This window comes from Thermobia domestica, chromosome 18 (assembly GCF_964235325.1).
Source record: "Thermobia domestica chromosome 18, izTheDome1.hap1.1, whole genome shotgun sequence".
NCBI lineage: Eukaryota > Metazoa > Arthropoda > Insecta > Zygentoma > Lepismatidae > Thermobia > Thermobia domestica.
Genome location: NC_137471.1, coordinates 40159468 through 40173736, shown reverse-complemented (window position 1 = coordinate 40173736; position 14269 = coordinate 40159468). Strand labels below are relative to the sequence as shown.

At 36.8% G+C, this 14269-nt stretch overlaps 1 protein-coding gene across 1 annotated transcript in view; it reads right to left on the bottom strand.

Annotated features, from left to right (window-relative positions):
- Nucleotides 1-1882: 1882 nt before the first annotated feature.
- The window catches only part of LOC145675739 (uncharacterized), an 83639-nt gene continuing 71252 nt past the window's right edge, over nt 1883-14269 (bottom strand). The window contains exons 3-5 of the mRNA XM_081746374.1: nt 5247-7185; nt 3781-3888; nt 1883-2061 (exon numbers count right to left, since the gene is read on the bottom strand). Coding sequence (XP_081602500.1) covers nt 5664-7185 — 1522 coding nt within the window. The 3' untranslated portion in view covers nt 1883-2061; nt 3781-3888; nt 5247-5663. The remainder of the gene's footprint in view (nt 2062-3780; nt 3889-5246; nt 7186-14269) is intronic.

The following is a 14269-nucleotide window of genomic DNA, read 5'->3' as shown; positions in this document are numbered from 1 at the left end:
TAAGATATTGTTAATGTGTGATTCTAAGGTAGATATATAGAGTGATATGGATTTTTTAATTAAATGATTATTTCCAATCGAAAGCAGTTCCGATCTTGTTGAAGCAGGGATCTGCACTACTTGGCAAAGAGATTTGTATGATCATGGTAATGAGAATCGAATTAAAAATTAATTTTCTTATACTCTTCTTTTTTCATTTATTTATTTAACAATATTTTATTAACTTTTGCTTATCTGTACTGAATCATCGTGCCTTCTTTGGTATTAAGGTTCTCGGTAGTATAGCTGTACATCTCAATTGCCTAATTTCCAAAAAAGTATAAGAAATCCATTCTTTTCTTCTTAAATTCAATTCTAGCTGTTATTATTATTATAGAATTTATATATATATTTTTTCTTGGAGACAATATTTTTTTAACAAACGCGTCTCAAGACTTCGGATTGTGTTAATTTCAGGTATGATTTTATGCACAAAAAATATGTGATTCATTTTTCAAGTAGTTGATATGCTTTTAATTGGTTATTGTAAGTAGACTGAGAACACACATGAAATACCCGCTAAGATTTTTTTAACGTTTTAACGGGGAAATATTTTAAATACTGTAAATATTTATTCCTTTTGGTATTATTTGTTCGTCAACATAACAAACCTACACGGTTTGAAATATGTTTGTTTCCTCAAAACTAAAGTAGCCCTAATAGCACAAAATTTTCCCTAGGATGTCCCATGGCCCTCCCGCCCGGGAAAACGGGACTATTTCGGGACGATCCCATAGGACTCCTGCGACATCCATGGGACTGACACGGCAGTTCCAGATGTCCGCGTTTGTCCCGGGAAACGGGACGACCCGTGGGACTCCAGCGGGAGTCATGCAGGAAGAATCCCGTAGGAAATCAGAGGATATCCTCAGGCAGAACCACGTACGCGAATGGGATAATCCCGGGACGATCCCGTGGGACTTTTGAGACATCCGTGAAATCTTGATGAGAATCCTACGGGACTTCAAACGGAAGCTCATGTGTAACCGTGTAGCATTGCACCAGAAATGACGATGTGAATCTATTGACTGTTTTCAGGCTCTGTTTCAGATTTGCAAACACAATGTACAGTGCAAATCAAACGGAATATGTGTCATTTCACATGTAGCTACTTGAGAGGCGCCTTTGAAAAGCCAGAGCCTAAAAATAACCAATAGCTTAACTCTGTAATTACCAATAGAGCTATCGTGCAATACCACAGGGCGGCCTGTACATGAACTTCCGCTTCAAAGTCCCAGTGAGTCCCGTCAGGTACATACTTATAGGCTATAGGTAAACATTTCAAAAGCAAATGTTTGACTCTTTGGCTTGCACTCTCTATTACCGCAGTAACGTTTCCAATGATATTAGCTATGGTTAGGTAAAATTAAATTTCGTGAAAAAATATATCAATTGGTGCCTTTGGACAATCTCCTTGTAGGCGGGATAAACTGCAAAATGTAGCCAGTGGATGCTTGACGCCACATTGTATCATCATCAAATCCTTCAGACGTCTTCCTTGTGACAAAGTGATCTGTACGATTCAACATAGTCATATATGGGACTATGCGAAATTATAAGAGCGAAGATATAGCTATTTACAATATATAAGTTATCTGCATATAGTATTTTTCCACATTACTTGTAATAATAACTAACTTAGTGTTGTTCAGCTGTAAATTTCTCCTCAAGGGATAGAAAGAAAATAAGAATGGAACATGATTCAACTAGAAAAAAAAACTGCCTTTTCTGAAACATGAACCTAATTAATGATTAATAACCGAAGGTCACGTTTGGACCGTAGTTATCTAGCTTCTGTGTAGCAAAGAAAGATATGCTTAATAAAACAAATGGATTACACACGTACAATCTTTTATTCAAAAGCTATCATACATAAAGGGATTTTTTCAAAATAACCCTTTCAAAATATACATCTAGGGTTTTATAATGTGAGCATTTGCATATTCATCCCGGCTTCAGTCACATCGCACTTTATGTGTGTTCATTTGCCTGTCAACATCGCGCTTTGTTCATCCCCTTTCCCTACAAAATGGAAAAGGAAAAAAATTCTGTTAAAAGACGAAGTGAGTGCAAATATTCATAAAAAATTAGCCACAGAAAAATCTAATAATTACGTTAAATACATATGGATGTATGGAAAGTAGTAGGGAGATCACACTTGTTGGAATTACTCGCTTTATTATTATGATCCAGTCATAAGACAATGAGACCTGTTTTGCTTGAATTGAAAAATCTTTTCGCTAGAAATATGTAAGTACATGTGATGCTGCGAATCAGTCTCGCTTCTGACAAGAAATGAATATAATACTAAGTATTAATTATGAAGCAACAACGAACTTTAAAAAGCAGAGAAAGCACACCAAGTTTGGATTTAGTTCGCATAGCGATGAATATATAAAGTTAGCCTTTAAATCAGTAATCAAGCCAAAAGGCAAAGACAAGCAACATAGCTAACTGTCCAGGGCAATCGAGGCGCACACACATTCCATTTCGAGCTTTGGATAATGACGTTTGTCTCTTTTATTCATTGTTGAACATTACTATCCCTTGACGTAAGTAAAAAATTGTTTCAATGAAAGAAAAAAAAAACTCTATCAATTGAATTCATTTACTTTCTTTTGTATCAGATGTCATGTAAAAAGTGGAAAACGGAACATATGAAGCCAAATTACTAGCATTACTTTGTTACAAACCTTGAGATAGAAGTTAGAAAGGAACAACTAAGTAATAAACAAAATACAATATTGATACAAGTATTTGCAATAGGATGACCAAAAATTACCCGAACCGTACAAAAAAGAACAAGATTTCCGCTGGGCACAAACACACACACACACACACACACACACACACACAATGAAGACAATGTGAATCAACTTTGGTGTAGAACAGGGTATCTACTGGTACTTGAAATACTGGTAATCTACTGGTATTTGATTTTCTTACTGGAAATATTGGAATGTACTGGAAATTATTGTCTAATACTGGAGAAATGTAAAGATTTCCTTTGAGACCCTTCAAGATGGCAGTCCCATTATCTGGGTGTAGGTGATGATAAAATTAATTGGTCAAACATTGAAAGAGAAAATCAAGTTTTTTTTTTTAACCCACTAGTTTCTATGAATTCTTTCCATCAGTATATTGAAGAACTAGCTTTATCAACACATTTTACAGCTTCTTGAATATCATAGTATGACTTTTTTTTTTTAAATCCAGGTTGGTGTTTTGAAAATTTGTAAGTCAAGACGTCAACTCCAGTAAACACCCTGTAGAATCCCGAAGGACGATCGCCCCCAAGCAGTCTTTTGGCATGTTTATAGTTTATGTGAAAGTATATCGTGTAGGATTTCTTGGGACATGGCAAAACATTAAAAACGAAGACTGCCTGACCTGTATGAAGATAAAAATACAGAACTATAATAATTACAATAGCCATTTACACTGGCGCGCGTTAAAAGTCATAAAACGTATTTAGTAGACACATCCCAATTCGTAAATGGGTTTCCATGCCTATCGCGGGTGCGTTACACATGCAAAGAGAGTGTATTATTAATTTTACAACGACTTTTCTGAACTATTAAGTAGGGTCGCACAATGGTGTCTTTGGTGCGACATCAACAATACATTATAATACAGAATAATTTTCTGTATTATAATTGATTGCTTGAAGCTTCCGTTCACCACGTCGACTAAGCAAGAGCAAGCAATTTACAAACCTAAAAGTGTCAATATGTTACTTACGTTTCTCTCTTTTCATTCTTTCCGTTGCGTGACGAAGCCAGCTTTGAACTGGTCTTTTGATCTCAGCATCGGTAGCAAATTTGCTGGACGCGTGTTGCCTCGCTGTCTCTGGAAATATAATATTTCTGAATGAGAAAAACTGACAAATTTCTGCAATAGATGTGTGTTATAACAAGAAGGAATATGAAATATTCGACATGCATTTCAATAGGTGAAATGAGGTTCCAAAAGTTATGGGATACAAAGATAATAGGTCTATCGTGCTATACCTTCTCGAGCATGGCGACTGCAGCAACTTGGAATGGCATGGACTCGACAAGTCGGTGGAAATCCTTCATAAAGTCTTGGTTGTTGGCTATTATGACGTGATTGTTGCAAGTAAAACGTGTGCACAAATGGTTCGTACGATGATATCGTACATGTTTCTATTAACTTTATGTCTAGCAGTATAGTTGGCCGATTCATTGTTTAGAATGCTCTGCAAACCAATCGCGAATAATTTTGGCTTGCTGATATTGTCTAGGTCAATCGGACTCGAGGATCCAAGAATGCCATATAAACACGCACCACATAATTACAGGCCACAAGCTTGTAACTGCCTTGTTGATAATTTGAGTCTACAGCGTCTAGAGTCTCCGCCACATACGCACTCTACCATCAGTTCGTATCAACTGGGATCATGATCAGTATGGCTATCCGGCATATTGGCAGTTATCAAGAGCAACACACACATTGATAGTTTTCGTCGTAGAAGCAACATCACGGTCAATGACCTTTTACAGAAGTTCAAGTAACAGAAGTCGAGTGCTATGTGCATTTATATTTGTTTTCCGCAACACATGAAGTGGTTCTATACCGCTATCCCATAGCTTGTAGGACTTTAGTGTATTTCAAAAACAACATCCTAATTTTATTTAAAATCACGAAGCATTTCAGACACGTGGCAGCTTGTAATTCTACCTTATAATTAAGTTTAGAGGTTTTTCAAAACATGAGAAATATTTGTGTACTATACCATGATTTAAAAAAAAAATCTCCTGGATAACGCAAACTGCTAAACATTATAAAAAAATCTACCATCCATTCTTCTTTCTCAAAAGTAAATTTTAAAATAGAATGAAACAACAGTTCACGATCATTAAATTTTAAGAAAAGTCAATTATGATATTAAACAAGTAGTGAGTATCAAGAAACTAAGAGAATAAGTTTATGTAAGCTGGTATAAAATACTAAATTCACAATCCTCAATTTAATTTCTCGAAACATATCGACATTTATTTTCTCATAGAAATTCTTTGAAAAAACTGAGCTCTGTGAACAAATTACTTCGGAGAATTGTCTTACAATACTAACCTCTGGCTAATTTTTGTGGTGTATGGTCGACTCGAGTGGAAACACATACAAATTCTAGTTAATCGTCTTAAATAATAACATAAGAAATTACATAATAAATCATAATATATTACCTGTAAGAACATCACAAAGTGCAAGGGCTGAGAATGATGTCTTCGTCTTTCCGCCTGTCCAACTTATTTACGCTGCTAACATGTTGGTTAGAATTCGCTTCACTATATTCGTAACAATACTGTCAATATTAGTACCATCAATAAACAACCTTTCTGAGTTAAGGCCTTGTCCCATTATGTGTTGCAGTGTGGTTTTTAATCCTATGAGTAAGCATGTGAATCTTAAAACGAATTTTCGTTGAAATCTCCTTGCCACATTGCGTACAAGTAAATGGACGTACACCTTTATGAGTAATGGTATGATCCTTTAAAACTTGTTTTGTAGTAAATGTCTTCACAATGAAGACTAGCATGGGGTTTTCCGCCTGTATGAGTAATAGTGTGTTTCTTTAAATCAGACAATCTAGAAATTTGTTTTCACACAGTGTAATCATGTGGTTTCTCACCTGTATGAGTAACCAAGTGACGTTTTAAATTACCTTTCGTACTAAAAGCCTTTTTACAATAAGGGCAAGTATGTGGTCTTTCCCCTGTATGAGTAAGCAAGTGACATTTCAAAGTAGTTTTCTCACCAAAAGTCTTACCACAATATGTGCAGGTATGTAGACTTTCCCCTGTATGAGTAACCAAGTGACGTTTCAAATTACCTTTCATACTAAAAGCCTTTTTACAATAAGGGCAAGTATGTGGTCTTTCCCCTTTATGAGTAAGCAAGTGACATTTCAAAGTAGTTTTCTCACCAAAAGTCTTACCACAATATGTGCAGGTATGCGGACTTTCCCCTGTATGAGTAAGCAAGTGACGTTTCAAATTACCGTTTGTACTAAAAGCTTTTCCACAATAAGTGCAGGCATGTGGTCTTTCCCTTGTATGAGTAAGGAAGTGAAGTTTCAGTGCGCTTTTCGTACTTAAAGCCTTTCCACAATAAGTGCAGGTATATGCACTTTCCCTTGTATGAGTAAACAGGTGACATTTCAAAGTAACTTTCTGACTAAAAGCCTTACCACAATAGGTGCAGGTATGCGATCTTTCCCCTGTATGAGTAAGCAAGTGAAGTTTCAGTGCACTTTTCGTACTTAAAGCCTTTCCACAATAAGTGCAGTTATATGCACTTTCCCCTGTATGAGTAACCAAGTGACATTTCAAAGCAGCTTTCTGACCAAAAGCCTTACCACAATAGGTGCAGGTATGCGATCTTTCCCCTGTATGAGTAAGCAAGTGAAGTTTCAGTGCACTTTTCGTACTTAAAGCCTTTCCACAATAAGTGCAGTTATATGCACTTTCCCCTGTATGAGTAACCAAGTGACATTTCAAAGCAGCTTTCTGACTAAAAGCCTTACCACAATAGGTGCAGGTATGCGGTCTTTCCCCTGTATGAGTAAGCAAGTGACATTTCAAATGATCTTTCCGACTAAAAGCCTTTCCACAATAGGTGCAGGTATGCCGACTTTTCCCTGTATGAGTAAGCAAGTGGCGTTTGAATTTACTTTTCGTACTAAAAGGCTTTCCACATTTGGTGCAGAAATGCGGACTATCCCCTTTATGAATAAACATATGGGTCTTCAAATTAGTTTTAGAGGTAAACGTTTTGGAACACTGTGGGCAAGTAATTGGACTCGTACCTTTATGTGTAACATTATGAGTCTTTAACACACGTTTTGTAGTACACGTCTCTCCACATATAATAGAAGTTTCGGTTGTTGCGACTGTATGTGTTGCGGTTTCATTTACAAATATAGATTTTACAGTGTACTCAGTCCCATCAATAGGATATCCGTGTGAGGAACATCTGGTATCATTTGGCACCTGAATTAATGAAGCGGACCTTTGGCGATCGATTTCCACACTCGTATGGTTTAGAGAAGTATGTAATGTCAATTCGATATTTTGCTCTAGTGTTTGCATATTTTTGTACCCACTCCAAGCCGCGCTAAGCGATCTGAAAAATGTAAAATATACTTTCACATGTGACAGAAAAATCAATTATGGAATAGGAGACACAAAATGGATACCATTCTTTGGAACAAAAAACAAAAAAAAAAAAAAGTTACAACGACGGTAAAAGAGTTAACTCATTGCGGGTTAATAAATAATTTGAGTAATATAACAATTACACGCTGATATCGAAATAATATACTGTGCCTTAACTACAAATGTGATCAGGGGAAATTAACAATGAAAGGAAATAAAACTATCACTGTGTGATTATTAATTGGATACGTGTGGTAAAAGTACCTTTTTGCTTTATCAACATGTCACTCTTACGTTAAAGTATCTGAATTTCAGTAATGACAGAATAAATGCACATGACGATTTTCATTCTATTATTACCCTATTTCTGATGTAATCAAATGGCGTGAGAGTTTTCTTTCCTTGACCGATTACAATTTGCTACATAAACCTTTCCAGAAACAGAATGCCTTTAGTTTCCAAACTCTTTGAGCTAAGAATGTGGAAGATACTTAACCGTACCACTGCTTACAAGGCTAAAATGTGCAAGTATGATACTAGCCACCAGAAAACTGACTTCATTAAGGAGATGCTGATGTTAATTTTTAACGACGACGCTATTTCTGAAAGCGTATTAATCGGCAAATATTTCACGAATTTAAAGGTATTCATCCTCGTAATGCAACCACCAAGAGTAATCATGCATCTATTTTTGAGAAAATTGATATAGATGTTGACTTTAGTTCCACTTCAGAATAGGGTGGAGCCTGTCCAAGACAGCTAATCACTGGATCTTATGCTGTTTTCAATGATCACCTTCACGCTCTTTATCGCGTTCTGATCATGTTTGCGGGAGACTTAAAGTTTCAATTATTAACCACTTTTGATTTCCGAATGAGAGAGCAAAATTACAATAAATTTTAGATGGCGTAATGGTAGAAATACCTGTTACTTCCCAAAGAGTCTGACAATTGCAACTGATATTTGACGCCTGTGTCATGAATTGACCAGTGCTGAAGTGTCATGTCCACTTTTAAAAAAATAACGGAGGTCCTGCTGAGTAACTGATACGGTAGAAGCCTATAATTTTAACAGACACAATTATATTATTTTCGAATTAACGATACTCTTTGATGAGTTTGTCCATTTCCGTTCCATTACTGTGCCCAGTTTCAAGTGAATCATGGAATATTAATCACATTGCAGAACTGCTCTCGTAATGATAAGCTTGGACTACTGCAACCCTTTAATCCTACATGGGCAAAAACTTTTCAACCTTAATGAATTTAGGATCGGATCGTTCCAATCCAAAAGCCAAACGTCGTACTACAAGCGACACATCCATTGAGGCAATTGTGTCTGAACAATTTCAAATGAATGAAATCTTAAATTTTACGTCCCACTCTTATGCCGGTTAGTCTAAAGGAGATGCTGATTATGACAAATCAATGAAATACTAGAATGAAGAAAGTGGGAGGAAACGGGCGAACCCCGAGAAAACCCACGAACACGGTGTTTGTCCACCTAAAAGGTCCACTTGGCAGGAGCTGGGATCGAACTCGGGACCCCACGCACCAAAGGTGAATACTCTACTACTGAGCCACCTAGGCCCCTCTGAGGAAATTGAGTGCGAATGAACTAGCGCGATATGTGTTACTATTATATGTCTCTATCCAGAAAATTTTAGTGTCGTTTAGCTCTCTCCGATCTTCTACTAACAATTTCATTCTCCTCAAAGGTATTTTTCATAAAGGTCTTCTTTCGCTTAACGTGAGCAAGAAGTATGATGCCCCAAAGACTAGACACATAATGCAGAAATCAATTTAGTTCAGACTGCAATGCGATAGCACTCGCTTATAAGAATTCCTTTAACTGGGTTTTTCCTCAAGGCCTCGATCTCCGTATTGCAATAATTGCATTAACTCTCAAAACAGTTACGAAGTATGTTGCAAGGATCCCCACATTACGACTGACGCACGTGTCAACTCAACACGTGCTATTATTTATAAACAACGTGAGCAAGAAGTATGATGCCCCAAAGACTAGACACATAATGCAGAAATCAATTTAGTTTAGACTGCAATGCGATAGCACTCCCTTATAAGAATTCCTTTAACTGGGTTTTTCCTCAAGGCCTCGATCTCCGTATTGCAATAATTGCATTAACTCTCAAAACAGTTACGAAGTATGTTGCAAGGATCCCCACATTACGACTGACGCACGTGTCAACTCAACACGTGCTATTATTTATAAACAACTTAGCAGACAGCAAGCCAACACGGAGGACACCGAGGAACGCCGAAAGCTGACGGACCTCACGGAAAGGCCCGAGGAAGACAAATATAAGGTTGAACACCGAAGGACCCAATATGAGTCGTCCAACTGATCAAATCACCTACACCGCCCTGAGGTCGCACTGGACTAGGGATCCTCTCAACAACAAAGCCTTGAAAGCTGCCTTGAGCTGAGGGGGCTATCCTTCCACCCTCACCGAACCGGCAGGTGCCTTGGAGACTGTCTTGAGAGAAGGGGCACCGTGCAAAACACCTATACTCCTCTACTTGGACATTAAGGACAAAACAGTATTGTTCTCTTTGTAATCAAAGACAATTTGTATTTATGAAATTTTTTAATAATATTGGTGAAGGGATAAATCTCGGTCCATTACACACTCTACCAAAATCATTACATGGTGATAGGCACCGGAGTTTTGTACGGGACGCTCTTTTTTTTTTTACTTTTTAACAGACACAAGGCCAGTGTCGGAATCTTTTTTATCTAAGTTTTACTATCAAAATTCTACGTTTAATTATAAAAACTTTCTCTCTTCCTTTCCTTAAGTGCGATTTATGACGGAAACTAGATCGGATAAACAGACATATAGATCAGGAGAGAATAACACAAATATGACAGAGGGTGCATCCAATTTATCCTTTAATATGCCACACTTAAGGAAGGATCTGGAAAGGTTTCTTATGCTATTCGACCATATGGCAGCAATGCAGGAGTGGTCACCGGCTAAGAAAAAGGAAGTTTTACCAATATATTTACAAGACACGGCACTAGACCTCGTATTAAGACTTATAAATGAAAATCAATTTCATACAATGACTTATGACAATCTAAAATCTGAGTTAGTAGTTTTATGTAGACCAAAGGTCTCATCCTATGAAGCAGAACAGGAATTTTTCGAGGTACAACAGGGAATGGACGAGTCAATAGACTCATACTTTTTACGTAAATTTCGAGCAATAAGGCAGTTATTACCGGAAGCGACTGAAGAACAAAAGATCCGCCATTTATTTTTGGGCTTGCAGAGGGATTTCCTTAATATGATAACATTAGAAAGGTTTGCAACGGTAGAAGCGCTACACAATAAACACACTGGAAGCAGCTAATGACCTTTTAAGGAAAAGAGAACACGCAGAGGTCTCAGAAAATTACATATGTAATACGGCGAGAACAATATACCTAACCTGCATAATGCATCCTAAGACCTATCAACCGAACGAAAGTCTATATATATGCTAGACAACAGTTATACCATCATACCTGACCTGTGCGGATGCAACCTGTTACACAACCAATGAACTATATACCTGGATATCAACAACAAAATAATCCTTCCATGGCAATTTTTCAACCCAACCCTGAAGAAATTCAAACTACAAGCCAGGAACTTAAGACCGTTCCCTACCAAGAGCAAAACCCTCCACAAAGTGACCACTCTACCTTGGCCAATAAAATGGCAGAATTGTCGCTGGTGATAGCCCAGACGAATTATAAAAGCCAGAGGAATAAGAACCAGGGAAACGGAAAGAGAAAAATAATGGGAAGAGAAAACAGGGATAAGCACGAAATAATCAACAAGCTGCTCCCACGGAAGATCAAATTTTGGTGTGCGCAATATACCGGAAGCAGAGGCATGGGACATTTAATTGATACACGCGTCAAAAAAAAAAAAAACGCATAAGGCAGCCTTTTGACGAGGGAGCCGATAGTTACCATCACACGGAACGAGGAGACCTAAAAGAAACTGACACAAACTACGAAATTTCTATAATAAACGAACAATTAGGACAATTGGCAGAAAGAAGGGAAAATATTGCGCTAGAGGACGAAAATAACAGGTCGCATCTAACAATTTGTTGCTACATGAAAGGAAAAAATAAAATAAGTTATTTTCGATTACCAATAGTAAAATGAAATGATTTTTAAATGGCATTCACATGAACACTGCCATTAGTGCTTAATTAGTACTTAAAAGTATCTCCTCGAAATCCAACTTCCACAATACAATTCCTTGCGCAAGTGCTACAGGATATTTGAATAGGGCTCATACTGTTTGGTAAGCAGTCACCTGACTACGATCGTCTCATAATATTCCGAGAGCTATGTGCCCTTAAAAGTTCATTTCTCCAAGTTCTCGGCAGCCTATAACTCCGAAGCTATGGACTTTTGACCACAGGTTCATATTTTTCTTCCCGTATTTTGTTTAGAGGAACCACTTCTCTAAGTTTGCACGTTGATTTTTTTTTTTTGAAACCCGAAATGTTATCGAGTTAAACTACCACTTGTGAGTAAAGTTCTAATCCTGGTATAAATGTAGTCAAATATGTTAGTATGATATCTTAATTTATAACATATTTCTTACCCCAATTCCGGTGTATTTTAATTCCGACGAAAAATTTTAGGTCACACCATTTGTTATATAAGACGTATGAAAACAGTTACCATCAAGTCGTTCGTGGAAGGAAAAGGATCACTCAGATTGCTCAGAGGGGCTCATATACAAAACCAAGGTTACAATCATGCTTTTCGGAATCTAATAGTTTACTGCAGATTGATATAAAAAGCAGGGAAGTGTAGATAAAATTAAAAAATAGAAATTGGGGATATAAATCTCGGAGATTTAAGGTGAGTGGTACGGAAATTGAGATTTGTTTGTTTGTATTGAAATATATATTTTTATATTGGTTGAGAGTATTTTTTTCGTTTGTGCTGTTTCTATCGATAACTGACGCTTTGCTATGAAACCTAGCCTTTGCAGTAAATTATCAGCTAGTGAAAGCTCCACAGACAAATTTGGAAATTTTTAAAAAGTTTACAATATTTGGGTTTATAGCCTAGCAGAAAATAAGTCTTAGGAACACTTAAAACAATTTACAGCCTGGGAGCTTGACAAAATTTATATCAATACAATTAGGACTGATCACTAGCCGCGTGTTTCCATACCTTGCCTCACATAAAATTGTAAAAATAGGAACGACGAAAACTTCAAACGACCGGTGTGGGACACACCGTGGTTCTGTTGAGAAATCAGGAATTTCTCTTGATCTTACAGTGGTGGAGAGTTGGTGGGTTATTCCTATTAGCTAGTAGGTAAAAAGAGTACCAAAGTTTTGTTCTCATCCACATAACTAACTGGTGAGATTACGCCTGTAATTTAATTTAGTTAATTACTTCAGCAAATTTTTCTAAGTGTTAAGACTTGACGTATCCCGCGGGGGAAGTGATTCTCAGAAACTGCAAAAAGCTTCAGTTATTATTAGCCTTAAAAATTCATTTTTTAATTCTAGGTTTATTTGGTAGACAAGTCGTAATATTCATTCTTATGTTTACTTATTAGACGCTTAGCTAAGTCACATATGCCATTCTAGACTACATAAAGAAAGATGCGTTGATAATACTATATTAGAATCATCTCTGTTAATACCTTTATTCATGCAAAACATCTTTCGCTAATACGAAAAACCTAAATTGTAAAACTCAGTTTCGCTTTCGGCTTAAATCTATAACGTATTCAGGTCTTTATGAAATTGACAATAATACTTGGCGAATCTAAGGATAGATTTGTACAATAGAAGCAAGTTGCGTTGTTCCATGCCTTAGATATTAGAGAATCTAATGTCTCATTCAATCTCTCGTGCCAAATCTACTTCTTCAACGTTTGGTAACATTGAAAACGTTACACTGAAAATCCCTTCAAGTATTACCTGTCAGGAAAGTAAATGTACACCTATTTTTCGAGTCTGGCATTCCTGCGCTCCATCCGTGGAGAGTATGAGAATTAAATCAATCAAATGTTTACTGAGGGGCAAAAAGAAAAGTTTAATCTGAATAAGACATTGCAGAGGAGCACAGGCTGTGAATACGAATAATGCATAGTATAAATAAAAGACGACACCGAAAGAGAAAGCCAGAAACAGCTGTTAAACTTAGAAAAAAGAGTAAAAATTGTCGAAGTGGGAACATAAAACACAATTACAACAAATACGCCGACAACTAAACGTTCACCACGCCATGATCTTGATGTAGTGGTTAAGGTGCTGGCTTACAAATGAAAAGCACGCGAGTTCGAATCCACATCAAGGACGTTTTTAAAAATTTTGTTAATAATACATACAGCTCATGAGAGATGGTAAAAGAGGTCGTATTTAGTCTTTCGTAGCAATTATTATTGATAATGTTTAGTACTGATAATACTTTTTGTCTTTGCGTATTGCTTTTATTCTCTTCTTAATTTTGAAAGAGAAGAATATCCGAACAAATGCCACCAAAATTCCTCATATTTTGAATGTAAACGCCATTTGCAATTAGTAAAGAATAAAAATTGAACGTTCCGATGTAGCTGCAAAAAGTAAAAAGAAAAACATGGAAGTGGAGTGTTCGAATCCATACTCATGGTTATTAAAAATACAATTTCCACATGCTTTACACCTCCCGGCCACGTTTCTACGTTAGAAATTAAGAGGTTTGTGTTTAGGTTAGGCTGGTCAATACGTTTTGCAAAGGGGCCCGGTTTAGCTCTGACGCACCACAGGTGCGAGCAGGGAGCAAAACACCTTTTCTCTCTCCCTCTGTGTGCCTATTTATCTATCTATCTGTATGTATATATATATAACGATATTTGTGAATGCCATAACCACCCTAATTTTCAGCGGATTGAGACGAAACTTGACACAAACATTAATTGTTTAAATATCTTGATGACTTCGTTAACCAGAATAATCAGATGAAAATGTTCAAAATGGCGGCCCTTCAAACTCTTAAAAACTTCCAAGGGAACCAAA